The 22045-nt window shown below is 58.2% G+C and overlaps 3 protein-coding genes across 14 annotated transcripts; 1 reads left to right on the plus strand and 2 right to left on the minus strand.

Annotated features, from left to right (window-relative positions):
- Positions 1–524: 524 nt before the first annotated feature.
- Positions 525–15086, minus strand: Sppl2b (signal peptide peptidase like 2B). Of its 9 annotated transcripts, none has more exons than XR_012910849.1 (16): positions 14942–15068; positions 8286–8405; positions 6880–7062; positions 6437–6526; positions 6118–6257; positions 5897–6036; positions 5690–5786; positions 5137–5253; positions 4070–4151; positions 3834–3908; positions 3702–3764; positions 3508–3607; positions 3182–3259; positions 2649–2809; positions 1015–2007; positions 525–900 (listed from the first exon to the last, which is right to left on the minus strand). XR_012910849.1 is itself a non-coding variant. In XM_075975416.1 (15 exons), exons 1-15 carry the CDS (start codon positions 14987–14989, stop codon positions 1759–1761), a joined length of 1746 nt encoding a protein of 581 aa, XP_075831531.1. In that variant the 5' UTR covers positions 14990–15086; the 3' UTR covers positions 525–1758. The 9 variants fall into 9 exon arrangements, 5 of the variants coding, with proteins under 5 accessions (XP_075831531.1, XP_075831527.1, XP_075831530.1 ...); XR_012910851.1 differs by having other exon boundaries at positions 2595–2809; XR_012910848.1 differs by having other exon boundaries at positions 5897–6039.
- LOC142851603 (uncharacterized) lies at positions 10380–11474 on the minus strand. Its single transcript, XM_075975417.1, has 2 exons — positions 10645–11474; positions 10380–10533 (listed from the first exon to the last, which is right to left on the minus strand). Exons 1-2 carry the CDS (start codon positions 11385–11387, stop codon positions 10470–10472), a joined length of 807 nt encoding a protein of 268 aa, XP_075831532.1. The 5' UTR covers positions 11388–11474; the 3' UTR covers positions 10380–10469.
- Positions 15087–15101: 15 nt separating the features above from the next.
- On the plus strand, positions 15102–17380 carry Lsm7 (LSM7 homolog, U6 small nuclear RNA and mRNA degradation associated). 4 transcript variants are annotated; one of them, XM_075975421.1, is made up of 4 exons: positions 15102–15149; positions 15663–15756; positions 16482–16553; positions 17123–17380. In XM_075975421.1, the coding sequence occupies exons 1-4, from the start codon at positions 15144–15146 to the stop codon at positions 17263–17265; spliced, it is 315 nt and encodes a 104-aa protein (XP_075831536.1). In that variant the 5' UTR covers positions 15102–15143; the 3' UTR covers positions 17266–17380. The 4 variants fall into 4 exon arrangements, with proteins under 4 accessions (XP_075831536.1, XP_075831537.1, XP_075831535.1 ...); XM_075975422.1 differs by having other exon boundaries at positions 15107–15149; positions 15666–15756; XM_075975420.1 differs by lacking the exon at positions 15102–15149 and adding an exon at positions 15371–15518.
- Positions 17381–22045: the final 4665 nt, after the last annotated feature.

The following is a 22045-nucleotide window of genomic DNA, read 5'->3' on the forward strand; positions in this document are numbered from 1 at the left end:
CAGAACTGCTTTCAGGCCATGCTGAGCCACATGCGTGCTGGCGACCCACTCAGACCCCCAGGAAGAGCTGAGAGGACTCCTAACTCCAGCCTCTGGGACTGTGTCCTTCTTTCTGTGTATTTTTTTCTTTTTTAAGACAAGCTCTAACTCTAATACCCTGGCTGGACTGGAACCTGACAGACGAGGCTGGCCCTGAACTCCTGATGCTCCTGCCTCTGCCGCCCGCCCAGCTAGGACTGTGCAGCTGGGCAGGGCAGCTCACTAGGAGGTTGGGGACCACACACATCTGGTTCCCACACAGCTAAGGCACGCCCTTCTTGCAAAGGGAATCAGGGCATCATGGGCACAAGGAGTGAGGAGAGTTGGACCATGGGTTCTGGCCATTCCACGCCTCTGTCAGGAGTGAGGAGAGTTGGACCATGGGTTCTGGCCATTCCATGCCCATCAGGACCCAATGCTACTCGGGAATCTAAAGCAGGGCACTCAAGTGTCCAGGTTAGACCTCGCAGAATAGGAGGCCAAGGTGAGTATGAAAAGCTGTTTAATCCCCTGACAGCCTAAAGTCAGGGCCCTCAGGTAGCACTGCCCAAAGCCCCTCTAACCAACTCAGAGACGGAAGAACTGTTTGGAAACCCAGTACAAAATGGCTTAAGTTAAGGCATAGTCCAAGTGGCAGAAGCAGGTGGCTGGGCCCCCACGTTCAGTCTCTGTGCACTCTGGTAGGACAGGGGTGCCTTGGGAGAGTCCTCCTCCCTCCCTCTTTCGGTCCCTTCCTCCCTCTGTCCCTCCCCAAAGCTCCAGGAGGACTGCCCAGGTGCTGCTGCCTGTCACCCTTTCCATGCAAGTGAGTGGACACAGGTCCCAGGCTCCATTGCGACATGCAGCATGTGCGGTCGCTCCCTGCAGGCAGACCGTGGTGGGGTCATGTGCGGTCGCTCCCTGCAGGCAGACCGTGGTGGGGTCATGTGCGGTCGCTCCCTGCAGGCAGACCGTGGTGGGGTCATGTGCGGTCGCTCCCTGCAGGCAGACCGTGGTGGGGTCATGTGCGGTCGCTCCCTGCAGGCAGACCGTGGTGGGGTCCAGAGCCTGGCTGGTGAGGTAGAGGACAAATGCCTGGTCCAGAAGCCACTGTCGGGGCAGGGGCCGTGCGTGGCAGGGGCCGTGACATGGAAGACTTGCAGGCCTGAGCTGGGGCTATTTGCTGGGGATGTGGACCATCTTGGGCCTGGCCGGGCCCCACTATGCCACAAACTGCAGAACCTGGGGCAGGAGCCATTTACTGCTTGGAGCGACAAGCAGCATTCTCAACTCCATCTCGGCACGGACCTCCCGATGGCGTGTGGACTCCTCGTGCTGACCCAGGCCCTTGGGGTGTCTACATCTAGGCCTCATGCTGCTCCCAACACAGGAACCTGCGTGACAAGGATGTCGCTCCTGCCCCACAGAGCCCTGCCCTGTGGAAGGCGCAGCCGGCTGGCCGCAGGGTGAGTGCTGGCGAAGCACCAGAGGCGCAGCCTTGCATGGAGAGGGGGGCAAGCAAAGCTCACAGCCTGGTGCGAAGCAGAGCTGGGCGCCGGGCGCAGCTGTGGTAGGAAGACAAGCGCGAGGCCTCAGAGGGCTGAGCACCATGTTAGGGAGGGCACAGTGCAGGTCTGCCGCCCAGGAGGGTGGCAGTTGTCTGTTCCCTGCACGTCCCCGGTGGCCTGCATCTGTATGGCATGGAAGGCTGCAAGGGCCCAGCTCGTGCGCCTCCTCTTCCTAGGCCAAAGTCCCTGGCTGCACCACAGAGCTGGGCTGGACCTGGTCCCCATTTGTAGGGCTGGAAGTGCTAGCCATGGGGCTATGGTGATCCCCGGTAGAGTCTGCAACTCCTGCCTCCTCAGGCAGGGCTGCCTCCTCAGTGGGCAGGGGTCTCTTGGCTAGGTCTTCACCTGCAGGCTGCTGGGAAAGGGGGGCATCTGAGTCCGTGGGAGGTGCTGGAGCCCATGAGGTCTGAGGTACATCCTTCTGTAGAGAGGAGGAAGCTGTGATGCTGGGACCCCAATGGGGTGGAACCCAACACAAATACAGGATGCTTAGAGCACGCACCACCCAGCACCACCCAGTACCACCTAGCACACAGGCTGCAGGAGCCCAGTCCTGGGAGAGGCCGTGTGGGACCCCTGCTCTCCTTCTGCACCTTTCGCCTCCCTGATGCTCCTCCAGAGCCCAAGAGCAAGCTCACTCACTTCTATGGCCTGAGCATAAAGCTGGCCCTGGGCAGATCCCTGCCCACCCCAGCAGCTGCCTCAGTAACACCAAGGAAGTCCTGGGACACAGGGCCCACAGGAAGATGCCTCCAAGAAGCAAGGCTCCTTTTGGGGAGCCACACATCATCCACTGTCTGAGGCAGGGGCACCTCTCATTCTCTTACAGTCCTGCACTGTACCCCTCCACGCTCTGGCTGGAACAGGGCCATGGGCAAAGCAGCAGGAGTGTTCACAGCCTCAGGTCATACTCAGTGGGTCCCCACAGGGAACCACAAGCCCAAAGTGTGACCTTCCAGAAGCAAGGGGCCCGGTGGCTCAGTGGGAGCACAGGAGGTTGAACTCAACTTGACCTGGTGGCCTTAGGGGTTATCACCGCAGTCATAGCAAACCGGTATTCACCGCAAAGCCGCTGCCCGTCCAGAAGGCACCCAGTTCCCGGCGCCACAGTGCCACGGTGCAGCTGGTCATCAATGTGCAGGGGACCAGGTAGAGCAGTGCGGGCTGGCCACGCTGCATGAGGACAAGCGCCACGAATGTCACCAGGAGACCCAGGCCGTAGGCTGCAGGAACAGTGTCAGACAATGGCAGGGGCCACTGTGAATGATGGAGGGGACCAAGGACAGGGTTCAGGAAAGCATGAACTATGGTAGCAGAGGCAGGAGGATTGCAAACTCCAGGCCAGCTGAGCAACATGAAGCACAGGGCTGTGCAGGTTGGGGAGGAAGACAGGAGGCCGTAGGAGCCTGTGTGGAAAGGTGCTACCACTAGCCCGGGGAACCTGGGTCAAGCACATGCCAGGCACCCGACTACTCATGCCCAGCCCTATTGAGTAGCATTTAAAATCAGCATGGGAGCAGAGGCACATGGGACTGGGGGGCCTGTGGTGAGAGACAAAAGGCAGAGAAGGACAGGACAGCAGCACCGTCACCTACCAATGGTACAGGCCACGAAGTAGATCCTGGAAGACTGCACCTGGATGTCGAACCTGTGGCAGTAAGCCACCAGCAGCCCTGGGGGTGCAGAGTCACCAAAGCTATGGCACAGCCATGGGAGCCCAGTGTGACAGGATGGCCACAGGGTTAATAAGGACCTGGAGGGTCCTGCCATGGTGTGTGGGGGGAGCACTTGGCAGGCGTGGCCACACAGCCATGCATCACCCAGGAGGCCATCTTGCTCCCAAACCCTTCCTGAACTCCAGGCATGGGCACCACGCCCCACAGCCCACCTGCTAGCCCCAACCCATGCGCTCAGTCCACACCTGGCACCAAGATGTCTCCAAAGCCCAGGAGGGAGAAGGGTCGGTCACACAGGGACAGTGGTGAGGTGTTCAGCCTGGGCACCTTCAGCACCATGGGCAGCTGGGGAAAAAGCAGGGCTTACGCTGGGGGCCAATGGCCACCACCCCTGCTAGGCTCTTTCTTAGTCTATGGCCCACATGGGGGAGCAGCATACCTTCTCGTGAGTGGATGAGTTCGAGGGCCCAGTGGCCACCTCCACCATGATGCTGTTCCCACTCTGCACAAGACAGGCCTGTCAGCCAGGGTAGGGGTGGGGTGGGCAGCTGGGAGGGCAGAGGGGACCTACCTTGGTCAGAAAGGGGGTGATGAAGACAAAAAAGACATCGTAGATGAAGAGCACCAGCAGCAGCAGCGTGCAGGCCTGCAAAAGCCAGGGGCTGCATCCATGACCTGTGCCAGGACCAGTGCCCAACGGGGGGGAGGGCTCCTGTGCTCAGAGCCCAGCACCCTGGACCCATGCCTCCGTACCCAATCCTCAGACCTCCACCTGGGACTGCCTGCCATGCTCCCTGGCAGCCTCACCTTGAAGGTGGGCAGGCGGATGGTCTTCAGCATGTACAGGCAGAAGGCGATGCCCAGGATGTCCTGCAGGACCCAGGCCCACCTGGGAGAAAAGCGGTCAACAACTCGGAGCTCTTCCCGCCTCATCCTACACCAGGTGGCCACCGCGGGCCTGACATCAAACCACGAGCTGCACCCACCCCGCCCACAGTGGGCCTCAGACCCCAGAAGTGGCAGCATCACCAAGCGGTAGCAGGGCCCTGAAGCAAGGTCCATGCACTGGTCCCAAACAGATGCGGTGTGGGCTCCAGGTGAGTGAGAGGTAGAGGGATGGCTCCCGTACCATTTCAACTTTTCCAGACACAGAGTAGAATTCAGGAGTCAGGGCTGCACAGGTCGGGCTGTGCAGTCAGAGGACAGCAGGAGCTGCTGCTACAGCGACACAGCTCTACCGTTCCCCACACCACTGCAGCCACCGTGGGGACGCGTGCGGACAGCAGGGACAGGGGAGATCAGAGCCCCCGTCTCTCACACACATGACTTGGAGTACCCGCTCCTTCCCTAGTGATGTCTGCTAGAGCACCGAGCTGCATGGAGGCCAGGGTGCCCGGATGCCCGGTGAGAGGCCTGGGCTGAGTCAGATTGGGGCCAGTGATGACTAGGAGCCAGGTGGGGACAGGCAGGCTGTCCTCTGGGCCATGGCGCCAGGCCTCTGCCTTAAAGGGTACATGCATAAGAACCCCGTGGGAATTCAGTACAGGAGAAAATGGGGCCTCCCATCACCATGGGGGCAGATGGCAAGTGGCACCCAGGTATCAGGTGCTGCCTAAGCCCACACCAAGACAGTGGGTGACAAACAGTGGCTCTTGTCCAGCATGTCCCCTTCCCTGCTGAGGAGCTGAACGGAGGATGGCCAGCACCCTTATCTAGATTCCAATCAGGGTATGGGCTCTGGGCCAGGTCTGAATGAAATGGGAGACGGAGAGGTGGCAGCTGTGGTGTGCAGCCCTCCAGAGAGGTAGCAGTGGGCCAGGCGGGGCAGCGGGGTCACCCAAGGACAGCAGGGCCTAGAACACGGTAGCACTTACTGGTCCTCATTGCGGAAGATACCCCACACAACGGTGACAGTGACACAGAAGAGTGCCAGCAGCAGCATGCGGGCCTGGGGGCGCTTGTGGAAGTATGGCAGGTTGTTGTCGGGGACCCTGGAGAGGACCACCCGTCAGTGTACCTCCTTTCCACACCGCCCTGAGCCATGGCTCCTGGCTTGTGCCTACCAGCCTCTCCTATCCTGGAGCAGAGACCCCTGACTGTGGCTGGGTTTCATTCTCATCGGCCAGGCCCCTCTGGTTTCCGGATAGCAGCCCCCAAAAGGTCCCCATCCTGTTACTGCTGGCCTGCAGTGCCCGGGGCGCTCATGTGGCCCACGTGGCTCTGAGCAGCAGTCAGTCCCCTGGGACCCCAGGGCTGCGGTGTTCTCACCACCCTCCCTATCTTCCCCTCGCAGTCACCTCACTCCCTGGGCCCCAAGCCATGGCTCAGCTGGACAGGAAGAGGCACAGTGCACCCGCATGGTGAGCTCTTAGGGGGCATCTGCGGTCTCTCTGAATGTGCCAGCAGGAGAGGGATGGGAGGGCTCACCTGCAGGTGCAGAAGGGCAGCTTGCGCACACAGGGTGCCAAGCAGCTGTAGAGACCGGTGGAGGAGGCCAAACAAAAGATGCCGATGATCACATAGACTGTGGGACAGGGCAGGGTGGGGCAGGAAGGGGAAGAAGTCAGAAAAGCAGCTATGGGGGAGAGGCTCTGGCTGGGTGGGCGGGGCTCTGGCAGAGGGCGGGCAGCACACCCAGGTGGTCGTAGAAGTAGTAGAGCAGCACCAGCATGACGCAACACATGACGACAAACACGCAGATCATGACGGGCGTCACGTCCACCGCCTCGTCCTCCTGCTTTTCAGGCCCATCGTCTCGCTTATGCTTCATGTACCTTCTTAGAAAACCTTGGGGTCACCCAGGATCCGATCCCGGAGGCTCGGCCCCACCCACAGGGCCTGTAGTTAGCACTCACTTCTTCACATCGCGGCTGCCAGCCCAGTAGCCACCGAGGGCGACGGTGCCCACGGCCATGACGAAGATGATAACCATGTTGTAGTCCATCGCTGGCTCGCCCGGCGCATACAGTGTCACCATCACCGCTCGGCCGAAGCGCTGTCCCCAAGAGGAGAGTGGACTCAGGGCGTGGAGGGCACTATGCCCAGCTTCACTCAGGACCCCATCTTGAACCAATACTTAGAACCAAGACCCTGAACCTGAACCTACAGCACCTACTTCTAGGACCCAGGGCGCAGACTCCAAGCCCTACTCACCTGCCATGCCCTGGTACCTACCCTGAAGATGTCTCGCAGGTCCCTGTGACTAAGCAGGGCCACGGGGATGCTTATCTCCTCATATTGTGTCTTGTTGCCTCCTGGAGGGACCTGCAGCAGACGAGAGACACAGGATCATATGGCCTTCTGGCAGGACAATGGCAATCCTCTTCCCAGAATTCCTTGTGCCCAGCTCTGCACCAGAGCGTGTGTGCAGGAGCGCAGGAAGGCCCGGAGTTCAGGTTGGCAGTGCCAGGCATCAAGCCCTGAGACTCATGGGTTCGGAAGGAGGGCAGGGTCTGGAGGCTCCTCTGAACTGGCCCAGCATGGTGGCCACTCTAAGGGTCCCCAACCCATTAGCTACTGGCCAGATCACAACTCACAAGCAAGGCCTCTGGAACTCAGTGCTAGGCTCCCAGACACTGTACCACCACCCCACAGGTGACGGGGATGGGGCACCCTACCAGCTTCTCCTTGCTGACAATCAGCAGTGCATGCGCCCCACTGCCCTGAGCCAGCCGCACTTTCTCGTAGAAGGTACAGTTGCCCCGGGCCACCAGCGCAATCTGGTTGGTGAGGTCTTCCACAGGAAGGTCAAGGTAGGAGCACAGCTGGGTTGAGCTTAAGTCTCGAAGCTTCAAAAGAGACTGCAGCAGGGGATGACATCAGGACCCCCAGTCCCACAGAAAACAGGGGGAAACACATGCTCATTATCCCTACAGGCTTCTTTTTTTTTGTTTTTTGTTTTGTTCGAGACAGGGTTTCTCTGTGGCTTTGGAGCCTGTCCTGGAACTAGCTCTGTAGACCAGGCTGGTCTCGAACTCACAGAGATCCACCTGTCTCTGCCTCCCAAGTGCTGGGATTAAAGGCGTGCGCCACCATCGCCCGGCTCCTACAGGCTTCTTGAGGACCCTGTGAGGGACGCGTCCACACAGCATGCAAAGCCAGGAACCTGGGCCTGACAAAGCCCTCACCACACACAATGCATAGCCTCCAAATGCCTAGCAAGTGTCCTGGCCTCAGTGCTGGTCACAATGGCATGAGCATCACTCAAGGCTGAAAAGGCATGCGGGAACACCATGGGAAGAGGCATGCTGACCACGATGGGCATGCGGGAACACCGTGGGAAGAGGCATGCTGACCACGGTGGGCATGCGGGAACACCGTGGGAAGAGGCATGCTGACCACGGTGGGCATGCGGGAACACCGTGGGAAGAGGCATGCTGACCACGGTGGGCATGCGGGAACACCGTGGGAAGAGGCATGCTGACCACGGTGGGCATGCGGGAACACCGTGGGAAGAGGCATGCTGACCACGGTGGGCATGCGGGAACACCGTGGGAAGAGGCATGCTGACCACGGTGGGCATGCGGGAACACCGTGGGAAGAGGCATGCTGACCACGGTGGGCATGCGGGAACACCGTGGGAAGAGGCATGCTGACCACGGTGGGCATGCGGGAACACCGTGGGAAGAGGCATGCTGACCACGGTGGGCATGCGGGAACACCGTGGGAAGAGGCATGCTGACCACGGTGGGCATGCGGGAACACCGTGGGAAGAGGCATGCTGACTGACAGCATGACTTTGGGCCTAGAGGCTGGGGCCACTCACACACACGCACAAAGTACACAGAAGTTCATGCACACACCATTAAGTGTAGATGTGATGGGGCAAAGGGGCCCACTTGGAGGACAGGTATCTCCCTGGAACTAGCATTGGGGCACAAGTAGACATGGGGCCCTGCCTGACCAGGCTCCCCACAGCTCTCAGGCAGCATGAGAACCCAGGCTGGGGATGTCCAGGTGAGTGGCAGGAGGTAGACTGCAGGACCCTTGTTGTCAGCAGGTCACAGGTACATGCACCACTCACCACTTTGCTGAGGTCGCGCGGCAGGTGGGCCCACTGCGGGTTGTAGAGGATGCAATAGTCCTTGCCCCGGATGCCACCGTTCTGGGAGACCACGCGCAGCAGGCCGAACTCACAGGCCACCTGAAATGACAAGGCAGGGTCAGGACCCCCAGGGCAGAGGCAAGCACACCTCAGAAAGGGGTGCCCATGCCCTAGTCTTGGTGAAGACACCAGTAAGGAGGGCAGACAAGGACTGGGCACCTTCCTGAGCAAGGCATGCTGGGGCGCAGGCCTGTTATCCTGCACTCAGGGGGCCGAGGCAGGAGGATAGCCATGAGCTGGAAGCCAGCCTGGGCTATAGGCACCCTGTCTCAATGAAGGGTGAGCTCCCTCCCTTCTGTCCTCCTGATGCTGGCCATGTCCCCAAGTGCAGCATGTCACAGAACGGTTCTATGGAAGGGACCTCTGAAGTAGGGAGCCACAGGTAGGTGGCCAATTTCAGAGCCGGCCGTTTGGCCCCAGCACTTCATAGTGCCGTGGGGTGGTCTTTCTGTGCACTGGGAATAAGTATTGCTTCCGTTGGTTAATAATAAAAGGGCAAGGCAGGATACGGCTAGATGGAGCAATCAAACTCAGTCACCAGAGGAAAAGACGCATTGGAGCATTGGTAAAGGCATGAGACACGTGGAAAACTTAGGTTTTCCTAACAAGAGCTAGTTAGCAATAAACTTGAGTTGTTCAGCCAGGCATTTGTAACTAATTGTAACTGCCTCTGAATGATTCTTGAGAAGCAGCTGGGGGACAGGAAACCTCTGCTCACAGACAGGTGCCCTGCAGCCCTCTCCTGCTCCCGTCCACTTCCCCGGCTTCCAGTGATCAGCACCTATAACGATCACCTCCACCTGTCCCTAGGCTTGCTATTGGGGATGCACAGGGCCCCAAGGAAGCAGGCATCTCTCTGGGCTGCAGTAGAGATGGGGGAATCCCAGTAGAGTAGCAATGGCTGCTTGTATGCCCTAGACCCCCAGGCATGGTCTTGAGCTGGATATGCCCTCGAAACCACACCTGAAGTTAAGGATGCACGCAACCCGTAAGAGTAGCATATGGCATGGGATCAAAGGCGGCCGTAGTCAGCTGTTTGTCCAGAAGGAGGCCAATGCCCTGAGTAAGGTAGGAGTGGGGGAAGGGGAGAGCCTGGGCTAATGAGTGCTTCCCAGGCTCCAAAGACGCAAACTCGTGGGAAGAAGCAGACAGTGGAGGGACAGGGGCTAGGAAAAAATGAGTGACGACACCCCAGGTCCACCCTTAACAGAGCATGCGGGGCTAGGCATGGTGGAACATGCCCTTACGCCCACCACTTGAGGTAGCGGCTAGCCTGGTCTACACAGGGAGTCCCGCCACGGAGCCTGAGTGGGTCCAGGCTGGCCCGGCAGGCTCACAGCTGCAGCACCAGGCTCATGGGAACGACTGGGGTGGACGGTTGCACAGGCTGTCCCCATCCATGCTGCCGCACCCAGCCTTTCCCTCCTCAGGGGTCACCAGCTCTGAGCTTGGACCTGGCCAGTGTTTCCTGCTGATATCCTTCTAGCCACCCAAGCCCAGCTGGGAGTGAGCTCAGGCCCTGGGACCCACAGAGTAGGGGAGAAGAGACTCCACGAGTCACAGCATGTGCGTGCAAACACACACCCAGACACAACAGGAATGTCCAAAAAAAAGGAGTTTCAGGGGGCTGAGAAATGGCTCAGTGGTTAAGAGCACTGACTGCTCTTCCAGCAGACCCAGGTTCGATTCTCAGCACCCACATGGCAGCTCACAACTGTATGAAAATCCAGTTGCAGGGGATCTGACACCTTCACACCAATGCACATAAAATAAAGATAAATAAATCATAAAAAAAAATTAAAAAAGGAATTTTATCACATAATGCTAACCTTTCAGAGTCTGACAGAGTCCCACAGATCTGAAAAAGCACGCACAATAAAGTGTTATCACCACTGTGGCTGCTCTCACGCCACAGCGGGTCCTTGATGCCAGCAATGCTACAAACCGGCTGCAGAAGACAGAGAGGTCAGGCTGGGGCTGGGGTGGCAGCCCACTCCCTGGGGGCTGGCTGAGGGGAAGACTTACCTCCCTGTGTGCCACACTACCACACTCCATGGGGGCTAGGCTGGCACAGCAATGACAGGACTCTCACAGGTGTCAACTTCAGGTTGGCGGTGCGCTGCCTACTTGTGCTGGGAGATCACAGTCCGCAGCAGGGACACAGCTGCTATTGTAGGCAGGGTGTCATGGCGACTGGGCTGATATCAGATTCTTTGTAGCTGAGGATCGCCCTAACTTCTGATCTGACCTCCCGAGTGCAGGGACAACAAGCACATACCTGGCTTTGCGGTGCCAGAGACGAGATGTAGTCAGGGCTCTGTACACACTGCGGTTCTGGGGAATGTCTGCGGAGTACCCGTCAGGACGCACACTGCGGTTCTGGGGAATGTCTGCAGAGTACCCGTCAGGACGCACACTGCGGTTCTGGGGAATGTCTGCAGAGTGCCCGTCAGGACGCACACTGCGGTTCTGGGGAATGTCTGCGGAGTACCCGTCAGGACGCACACTGCGGTTCTGGGGAATGTCTGCGGAGTGCCCGTCAGGACGCACACTGCGGTTCTGGGGAATGTCTGCAGAGTGCCCGTCAGGACGCACACTGCGGTTCTGGGGAATGTCTGCGGAGTGCCCGTCAGGACGCACACTGCGGTTCTGGGGAATGTCTGCGGAGTACCCGTCAGGACGCACACTGCGGTTCTGGGGAATGTCTGCGGAGTGCCCGTCAGGACGCACACTGCGGTTCTGGGGAATGTCTGCGGAGTACCCGTCAGGACGCACACTGCGGTTCTGGGGAATGTCTGCGGAGTACCCGTCAGGACGCACACTGCGGTTCTGGGGAATGTCTGCGGAGTACCCGTCAGGACGCACACTGCGGTTCTGGGGAATGTCTGCAGAGTGCCCGTCAGGACACACACTGCGGTTCTGGGGAATGTCTGCAGAGTACCCGTCAGGACGCACACTGCGGTTCTGGGGAATGTCTGCAGAGTACCCGTCAGGACGCCTTCTACACATCTGCGCTTCCATCTAAGGATCATGGCGGCTGCAGGTCTGGTCAGCCATAGAGGGAAACCAGCCAGGCTCCTGAGGAGAGCTGACCATGGCTGTGGCACAGTGGACCAATGGTCAGCCTTCACTGGAGAAAACACCACATTTAGCTCCTAGGGCTCAGGGCGTGTCACGGAAGAGGAAAGAGTGGAGGGTCTTGAGGTGTCTGAGGCTGGAACTCCGCCATAACTTTCCTAAATTCAGGGAGCGTAAGCTCACAGACCAGCTACCAAGGCCACACACAGTACTTGCTGGGGGTAGACAGCCAGCCCAGTGCCGCCAAGCCTGTTAAGAGTCAGCTTCTCAGTGACGAGCACCTGCACAGTCCTAAGGGCTCCCCACGAGTCCACTGCTTCACTATACTCAACCTGGGTGGAGTCATTTCTGTCGTGTGGGTGGTATATCTGGGGCACAGAGATTTGGTTTCTAACTCCCCACAAGTCACTCAGCACCTGGGCTCTCAGAGCTCACTCCTCCTGGTGGCAGACTCCTCAGGGAGAGACTGGATGTCGCCAGAGGACCTGCCGTGAGAGCAGACGAGGAGCCATGCTGGCCTGAAGACATGGATGGACAGCAGTTTGCAGCAGGACTGGCAGGGTCCGCACTAGGATGCCTGGGTCTCTCACACAGACCTGGCCTGGCCTGCCCCCTTTTAACTCAGCCTACACCCTGCAAGAGGCCCTGACCTCTAGGGAGCAGCATGGGGAGGCCCAGGCTGCCTCAGCCCTGGCTCCTGGAAGCCCTAGACAGAGGGCAAGCAGCCGTGGGCCTTGTTTCCAAGCCAGCACCGTGGGGGCCAGTGTTGTCACCTCAGGAGAGCTGTGTCCTTGGCATCAACTGCCCACCCGTGGTCCCCACAATATCATCTCTGCCTCTCCAGGCTGCTGGGTGTGTCCAGCTCAGGGGAGGGAAGGGGCAGAGAGCAGCAGAGTCCAGACTCCTCCTGCCATCTGTGCTCAGAAAGCTGCATCGGCACACAGTGAGTCCATTCCTGTGTGGCAGCCACGGTTCCTCCCCGTCCCCGCAGCAGGGCAGCTGTGAGAGGGGCCAGCAGAGCCCTGCTCTGTGGGCTCGGGACGGGACTGTCTGTGAAAAGTGGCTTTTGTGAAAACCGGTGATCGAGAGAACTGCCTCTCCTCACAGCGGCCATTTATGACCACAAAGGCGCATTCATGGTCACCCGCTCCACAGCGCACAGGGCAACCTTTCTACTCCACCAGCACAGGAACAACATGGTGGCTCTTCTAAGAACCAGTTCCTAAGGCTCCGTGTCCCAGTGACACCTGAGTGCCGAAGCCCCGACAGCAAGTTTACTTAGAGACATCTGGGCACCATGAGCCCACCTCAGAGTGGTGGCCAACCAAGACAACGAGGAGTAGAACATCGGGGGCCTCGGGACACCAGAGGCCTGATGGGGAGCTGGGAGTGGGGCTCAGGGACAACAGAGCCTGCCACAGCGCCATGTAGTCTGTCTGCACACTCCTCTCCTGGTAATGGAGAGAGGGTATAACTGGGGACATCTGGTCTTTGAGTCAGAGTCACAAAACAGCAGGGGTCCAAGCCTGCCACCAAGCCACCTCCTGCTCAGAGAGCCAGCTTCACGACTGGCATCGGGAGCAAGCTGTTGTTACCCAGCCAAGAATGCCACCTCTGCCTGTTCCCCACCAGATGTGGGAATGGCAGGGACAGCTGCTTTTGAGCAGGATAAAGTCCAGGTGACACCTATCGCCTGCCCAGGTAAAGTCCGCAGGCACACAGGTTCACTGTCCCAGGCCCCAGGCCCTTCTGCTCCACTGTCTCCAACCTTGAGAGGAAAGCTGGCCTCACCCTTTTGTCTAAACAGCTCCCCTGTGGGGAAGCACTCCCCAGGTGACAACTCCGGCTCATCCCCAGGGAAAATGCTATTTCTCACAGCCTGGCCAGCATCTGCTGCCCGCAGCACCCTTCCTTGCCCACCCCTGGCAAACTATTCACCCTTCAGAAGCTCCCAGTGTCACTGCGCCTGAAAAGCCCTCCATTGGGGAGAAGAGATCAGAAAGAAAGCAAGACTGGCCAAGGCAGGTCCAGTCATGGAGTCAAAGACAAGACAGGAAAAAGTAGAAAAGCCGCAGTGGGCATCACCTGCCCAAAGAGGGCTATTTCCAGAGGCAGGCCAGTTGCAGGCCCATACAATGTCTGGCGCTCTGAGGCACAACTGCCCTTCCACACAGGTGGCTGCCCGGCTCTTTGCAGTAAACAACCTGAGCGGCCTGAGTAATAGGCCAGAGTATGCTTATGTCCTTCTGCTCCTTGCCTGGGGAAGAGGTGTTTTCAGGAGGCACACAGACAAGGAGGTGACCTAAGTCACACACACACACACACACACACACCCAGAAAACAATTGCCAATGAAGTTATTTGTTAAGCTTCCTGCTCAGTTTACCTTGATATAAAAGCTGTTTGGAAAATAAACGTAGGTGATTTCAGGATCTGAATTATCTCTGAAACTCCCGATACTGTGTGAATTGGAATTGTGTCTTCATTTATTCCCACGCCTCCACTCTGGTACAAGAAATGATTTATGTCTGGGCTGGTCCCTGACACCAGGAAAACATGGCACAGTCCCTGGACCACTGGCAGGACGCAGCAAGCCCTGACACACTTTCCAAAGCTCATGTCCAGCCAAGAGCTGGATGTGGGGATAGAACTGGCCAAAGGGAGATGTGGGCCCCATGGTGGAGCAGCTAGGAACCAGAGGCCTGGGGAATGCTTTAACTTCTTAGCCATGGAATCATGGAAGGCTGGGGAGGCTGAGGCAGTTACAAGCCCAAAGCTAGCCTGGGCTATAAGGGGAGACTTGTCATAAAATTTTGTAATCTCAAAAAAAAAAAAAAAAGGAAAGAAAGAAGAACTTAAAGAAACAACCCCAGAGTCCACGAGAGAAGAGGAACATATAATGTGCACTTAGTACAGTAGCACAGGCTACCCTGCGGGTCGTCCCCAGTAGAACCCAGCAGCTGCCTCGTGTGCCTGAGGCTACAGCCCTCCAAGATCCACTGGGACTGGAGGCTGATGCCACAGCGACAAACACAAGGAATCTAACAAGCCAGGGGTGTGACACAGAGCTGTCATCCCGGCGCTCGGGATACTGAGTTCCAGGCTACAGTGAGTGCAAGGACAGCATGCCACCGCATCTCAGAAAGAAAGCACACCAAAAGCCAGGCTCCGGCCGAGGCGCATCCAGCGCACAACCTCAGGTCCCCACAGGTACCCCACGTTTTGCACTGACCCAGAGATGAGGACCCCCCCCCCGCCCAAGGTCACGGAGCAGAAGCCGGGGCACAGGGCTGCAAGCACCGGAGGAGGAGCGCGGGGACTCGCCCCATTCTACAGAAGGGGAAACTGAGGTTGGCAGGGGGCGGCGGTGGCGGTTGGGGCCCCGGGGCGCAGGGCGGGCTGAGCCCGGCCGGAAGTGTGCGGTGGCGAGAAAGAGGGGACGACAGCAAGGTCACGGTCGCGAGTGGCGCGGCCGAGCCGACCCGCCGCAGCGCTCACCTGGGCCGCGAGCAGCAGCAGGGCCGCGGCCAGCCGCGCCGCCGCCATGTCCGCCGGTTCCACCGCACCTCTAGGCGGAAGGTTTCCCGGCAACGCCTTCGGGGCCGCGCGACGCGCAGGCGCCGACCCTGCGCGTGCGCGGACTGTCCCCTCGCGGTAAGGGGCGGGGCGGCGCCTGCGCAGAGCAGCGCGCGGCGGCAAGATGGCGGTGAGCGTAGCTGGATCGCGGGGGATAGCAGGGATCCGTGCACGAGGGATTGTGGAAGCGAGAGCCGGGAACACAGGAGGACCGATGAGAGGGCGGCGGACGCCCGAAGACGGACAGGGCGACAAGGACGCGGAGGAATGGGAATTACGTGGGATTGCAGACCTGACGACATGGGGATAACAGACCGAGCGTCGTGGGGATGCTGACGGGGGACATGGGGTGGAGACATGGAACATGGGATAACAGATCGAGCGTCGTGGGGATGCTGACGGGGGACATGGGATAACAGGCTGGGCGATATGTGGATGCAGACGTGGGGGGATTTGGGGATAGAGACAAGAGATGCAGACTCAGGGATGTGGAATTCAGGTAGGGGAAATGGGACATGGAAATGAGGGTGCATACGGGATTATGGAAGCTGTGAGGTGGTGGAAAGGAAGCCCTAGGTGCCAGGTCCAGGCAACAGAGATGTGGGAAGACTGCGCCTCACTCTTGAACCCCGCCACTCTCCAGCAGGACAAAGAGAAAAAGAAGAAAGAAAGCATCTTGGACTTGTCTAAGTACATTGACAAGACCATCCGAGTGAAGTTCCAGGGTGGCCGGGAAGGTGAGTAGGTACAGCAGGCCCCTAAGACAGAATCAGTGTTGGCAAGAAGGGAAGCCACACAGGGCAGACATTTTAATTCTTAACAAGGACTAAGCTTGGGCCATCCTGTAACATTGAGAGGTACCAGTCTGCCCCAATTGCGGGTTGGGAAACTGTCCCAGGGAAAGAGCCAGGTGGGGTAGCACCCAGACCATCATTGGTGATCCTTGTAGAAAGAGGAAGGAGTCCCTCCAAGAGCCTGGAGGTAGCAGGGACCCAAGAGGTTTCCAGTAGCAGGGGCATCAAAAGTTCCAGGCCAGTCTGAGCTGTGTAGCAAGGCCCTGTCTTCCTGAAAATCAACTGGGTCGGAGGCTGTAGCTGAGCAGGTAGAGCACTGCTATAGTTGCCGTGGCACCAGGCGTGGTTGTGCAAGCCCTACTATTCCAACGCTAGGGAATAAAGGGAGTTCAGGCTGTTTTTAGGCTACCCTGCGCAAATGAGACCCCCCCCTCAAAAAAAATGAAATAAATATTGACACTTGACCCACCATGAACTCACTATCTGTGGCTCCTTCCACACTGAAAAGAAGAGGGTTGGAGTCACAGTCATCAGGCCACCACACAGGGACACATCTCCCCATGAGTTCTATAGTGGCAGCTGTCTTTGAAGTGTCCCTATGCCTGGGTCTGCAGTGGAGGAAAGTGACAGCATCCTTCCCCATCTCTCTCCTCCCCGTACTTCTCAAGCCAGCGGGATCCTGAAAGGGTTTGACCCACTGCTCAACCTGGTGCTGGACGGAACCATTGAGTACATGCGAGGTGAGCTGCTGTGGTTGCTGCAGGGATGCCACCAAGCCCTGCTCCTACCTCACACCTGTGGGATCACATTGCAGCAGGTGGTGACCTAAGGTTTCGGTCCCTCCCTGACTACCAGAGAGGTCACAAGCCTGCCATGATGGCCCCAGGCTTGAGACTTCAGCTCATTCCCATCAGCCGTCCTCTGGACTGTTAGCCTGTGTCAGTGGCTCCAGGGCCCATAAGATCTCCACTTTCTCCAGAACAATGGCTGCAGTGCTTGCAGAGTGCCCCCTCCCCAGCACCCATGACACTTTCTAACTGCGGTCTCCAGCTCCTGTCCACACCCTCCCGGGCATTTGCATACTCTGCAGAGCACCCCTTGGTGTTCATGGGGTGATCATCTGCCCTTTAGGGTTCTTGTAGAATTCCAGGTGTCCATGTCCACAGTGAGCTCTGAGAGCCAAGGGCCCGGGTACTGTCTGTCCCTAAAGAGAGCTGTGTGAAACAAGGATGGCCCCTCTGAGGTCCTGGTTGTGGCGTAGTAGGTGGAAGGACACCCCTTCAGTTCCTCTTGCCTGTCACCCCCCCAGACCCCGATGACCAGTACAAGCTGACGGAGGACACACGGCAGCTGGGGCTCGTGGTGTGCCGCGGCACCTCGGTGGTGCTTATCTGCCCCCAGGACGGCATGGAGGCCATCCCCAACCCGTTCGTGCAGCAGCAGGATGCTTAGCAGGCACAGGCAGCCTCACCCTGGGGCCCTCCCTTCCTGTGTGAGCTTCCGTTTGGTGTTTCAGTTTCTGTTTTTCTATTTTGTTTTTTAATAAAATTGCCGACTTGAGCATCCACATCTCCTACCCCTTCCGCTTTGTCACTTTGGTCTTCTGAGAAGCCAGGGGTTGGGTGGAGGACCATGTGCAGGGCAGAACACAGCACAACCCAAGACCAGCAAAGGGACTGGAGAAGCCTGGGTGTCTGAGGTCACCTCCGCCAGCCTCATCTCACAGCCTCCTCTGATCCTTCCCCGCCCAGGGCAACAGAGGACCTGACACAGGAGGCTCATGGGGAAATGGAGGAGCAGCTGCTGAGCTCAATGGCTGGCAGTGAGCTCAGGGCCCTGGAAGGGACCAGGGCAGGTTCCACCTCAGGCAGGCCAGCAGACTGCCCTGCAACTGGCATAAGGCAACCATAAATTAGCCCTCAGCCCTCATAGTCCCTTCTCATCACCTGAGCTGGAGCCCACGTCACAGTCCCCAGAGACAATCAGCCATTCTTAAGTTTGGGGAGCCCAGGCAGCGGAAGCCTGGCTCCCTGAAGATGTGACCCAAGGCCAGAGTCAGCCATGGTCCCACTTCTCAGTGGTAAAAACAAGCCAGCCAGCCCTGCTTAGTGCCTCTGGAAGCCGTGAAGGAAATTACGTCAGTGCTGCTGGCCCTCCCCTAAGCTTCCCCAAAGTCAGCAAGCCTTGTCCCTGACACCCCTCGAAACAGCCACCTGTGCTCCACATGGCACTGGGGAGAGGAAGCCCCCCCACTCCTGCTGAGCTGTAGTCTTGAGAGAGTGTGGACCAGCAGCCCTGCCTGGCCACAAATAGCCCTGTGAGCTGGCCCTGGAGTTAGCGCTCAGAAACTCACATGCGATTAGTCACTTCACCTGAGAGCTGACTGGGCTGCCCCTCAGAGGCCGACCTGCACAAAGTGGGGTGTCCCCCACGAGTTTCCAGGCTACTTTCCGTTGCAGACCTCATCCTGCAAGCGGTACCTGTGTCCTGACTTCCCTACACCACAGAAGTATGGTGGACTTCATGCCGGAAACAGTCTAGCTGGCAGAGGAACTCAGAGTCCCCTGCTGCCGGAGGGCCTGTAAGCCGCGACCCTGGATGTGTGTGGGTGGGGGAGACGGGGGGAGGGGGGGAGGCCTGGCCTAGCACCTGTTGCCTGGAGACAGGGAAGCGCAGGCTACCTCCTCGGGGCCAGCAAGGCTAAGGCAAGGAGAGGTGGTTCATACCTATAAGCCCCGCCCCAGCCGGGCGGTGGTGGCGCACGCCTTTAATCCCAGCACTTGGGAGGCAGAGGCAGGCGGATCTCTGTGAGTTCGAGACCAGCCTGGTCTACAGAGCTAGTTCCAGGACAGGCTCCAAAACCACAGAGAAACCCTGTCTCGAAAAACAAAAAAAAAACAAAAAAAAAAAAAGTCCCGCCCCACCCGATGGCCCTGCCCACATCTATGAACAAGACTCGCCTCAATGGCACAAAAACAGAGCCAGTGAGAGGGAGGGGCCAGGAAAGGCCCTTGCCTTCAAGCCTGGTCCCCCAGAACCTCCGGAGGGAGAAAACGACTGCAAGTTGCCCTCTGACCTCCAGACACACGCCATGGCACTTGTCCCCACATACCGGGTGGTGGTGACGCAGGCCTTTCTCAGTACTCAGGAGACAGAAGCAGGAGGTTCTCTGTGAGTTGAGGCTAGGTCAGGCTTTAAAGCTACACAGAGAAACCCTGTCTGGGGAAAAAAAAAACAAACAAGAAGGAAGAAAAACACAGTGGACAGCCTAGGTGAGATTTTCCACATACTCACCTGAAATAACAAGGGGCTTCATGTTACTATGTTCGGGACAGTGTAACATCACAGAAACTTGCTGACACAGCCCTGGAACAATTGCAGAGTGAAGACTCACGTACACAGTATGTTTTGAAGAATCCTATTTGTGCCGGGCGGTGGTGGCGGACGCCTTTAATCCCAGCACTCGGGAGGCAGAGGCAGGCGTATCTCTGTGAGTTCGAGGCCAGCCTGGTCTACAAGAGCTAGTGCCAGGACAGGCTCCAAAGCTGCAGAGAAACCCTGTCTCGAAAAACCAAAAAAAAAAAAAAAAAAAGAATCCTATTTGTGTTGAGTATTTTGATTTTTTTGTTGTTGTTTTGTTTTTTTTGAGACCGGGTTTCTCTGTGTTGCCCTGCCTATCCTGGAACTCTCTGTAGCCCAGGCTGGTCTCGACTCACAGAGAATCACCTGCCTCTGCCTCCTGAGTGCTGGGATCAAAGGTGTGCCCCACCGCCACCCCTGATTTTTATTTTAAACGCTGTTTTGCATCTGGGTGACTGTGCGACTGTCACAAAGTTAAAAGGGTGACTATGTCCGTAGAGTCCCTTGCCACCTTAGCGTGGGAGAAAATGGTCTAAGAATTTGGGGAGTCAAATCCAACTCTGGGTGTTTTAATATTTTAAAAAGGAGAAATTTAATATTTAATGTTTTCCCTTAACATTACACTGAAGATTTAATATTTCACTAGGAGTCGGAGGGGAGAAAGGCAGACATGGACGGGGAGAGACGGAGCTTTAGAGAGATGAAGAGGTTGAGGGGGAGGGGACAGCAGGAGGAACCAGGCCACCAGCCACCCTGACACAGGATCCCTGCCTCCCGCCCCTCCACCGCTGCTCACCACGCCGACCAGCCGGCCCCTCACCCCGGCCCAGATCCCGCGCTTCCAGCTTCCCAGCCTGGGCCAGCGCAGCCCTGGGGGCTGCAGCCGGGGGCTCCGGCCATCGGCGCAGGGACCCGGCCTGTTGCACGTGCCCGTGCTCACCAAGGCCCTCGGCTTCCAGGTCTTCGCGGAGAGGCCGCGTGTCTTGTGCCAAGAGGCCCCTCTCTGGGAGACCTTGCCTGGAGCCCCTGCGGATGGGGAAAGGGCCCCAGATCGGCAGGACACCCCTGAGACACCACCTCCTGGCAGTTTCCAGAAGCTTCCGAAAGTGGACCAGATCCTCTGGGTACTGAGGTCAACAGCATCTCTGTCCCTCCCCCACCCCCTCCACCCTTTGCTTTAGTCCCAGTTCCGCATTTTGACAACGCAGCCGAGGCCCACAGAGGGGAAGGAAGTTCCACAGGGTCCCACAGGTTGCTCAGATGCCCGTCCCTCTCTATTCTCCCTCTCCTCTGTAGCATCGAGCCCTTTTCTAACCACCCCATCCTCATGGTGCCACGATGGGAGGGGCGTCCGAGTGTAAAGGGCCTGGTGCTGTAGCTGGAAGGCAGGGTGCTTGCCTACGTGCCTCTGGCTCCGGGGTCCATTCCCGTCCCCACAAAAACAGCCTGTGCTGGTGCAGTCCTGTCTTTGCTGCACTGGGGGCGTGGAGGCAGGGGGATCAGAAGTTCAAGGTTGCCCTTGGCTTCAAGGGGGTGGGGGGGGTCAAGGACGTGGGAACCAGGGAAAAGAAACATCTCTCTCACGTGACAGGTTCATCCCAGACAGCCAAAGGGGGGCCGGGATGGCTCTGCTTAGAGCGGAACATTTAGTCACCCAGTCCCAACCAGCCTGCTCCTGAGACTGCTGCTCTCTGCTCAGACCACTGGACAGATGAGGCCTGAGCCTACCTGATGGAGAGAGGAGGATTCCTACAGGATCGATCCCGGGGCTGGTGGCAGCTGGAGATCCCCGCCCCCCACCCCCACGAAGGGGGTGAGTTCAGACGCCCAGGGAATCCAGCCCCGAGTCACAATCTGAAGCTCCCCGGTCTCTCCGCAGCTCTTCCGGGGGGACCCAGTAACCTGCTCCCCATGGGCTCTCTAGCTGTCCCTATTAGAAAGGAGGAGACCCGGGTCTCTCCCACAATAAAGTCTCTAGTCTAGCGGGCGAGCACGCAGACTCTGGTCCCGACTGCTTGCGTGCCTCTAGCCTTTGCTCGCTCCCATTTCCAGCAGGGTTGATCCTGAGCAGCCCAGACACAAATCTTCCAGGATCGAAGGCCCCCTATGGCTACCAACACCCTCAGGCGAGGCAGAAACGTGGCTGTGAACCCAAAGGGACAGAGCAGAGAGCAAAGGCAGAAGGAGATGGCACGCCTCTGAGCCTAACTATGGGGTCACAGAGGCAGGGAGTCTGGGTTATATAGCAAATACAAAACATGGGCTGGCCGGATGGCCCAGGGGTTTGTGGCACTTGCTGACAAGCTGGTGGCGTGAGTCCCATCCCAGAACCCACACGGTGAAAGGACAGAACCGACTAACCGACTCGCACAAGTTGTCCTATGATCCGGACATGAGCACAGAGCCAGAAACCAGATCCACAACCACTTGGGGAACTTAGAATCAAACAAAGCCCCAGACAGATCCATACTCCCCCTTCTACCCAGTGCCTCCCTTGCTGCAGCTGTCAAAAATAGGCCTGTGATTCAGCCATACCGTGGGCTACCTCACACCACTCACCCCTACTTCCACCCTCCAAGAGATGCAGAACCTACTCCTACACAAGTGACATGGTGGGCTGGGGAAGTGGTGAGGATAGAGCTCCGCCCAGAATCCCCCAGTGAGGGGCTGGGGCGTGGTCAAGGTGGAGCCCCGCCTAGAATCCCCAGTGAGAGGCTGGGGGCGTGGTCAGGGTGGAACCCCGCCTAGAATCCCCAGAGAGGGGCTGGGATTGTGGTCATGGTGGAGTCCCGCCTAGAATCCCAGTGGGGGCAGGGCTCAGAGGTGAGGACTTAAGTGCTCACTGTGCCAAGCCTTGGGTTCATCCCCAGCT

The sequence above is a fragment of the Microtus pennsylvanicus genome, chromosome 6 (genome assembly GCF_037038515.1).
Source record: "Microtus pennsylvanicus isolate mMicPen1 chromosome 6, mMicPen1.hap1, whole genome shotgun sequence".
In the NCBI taxonomy this organism is placed as follows: Eukaryota; Metazoa; Chordata; class Mammalia; order Rodentia; family Cricetidae; genus Microtus; species Microtus pennsylvanicus.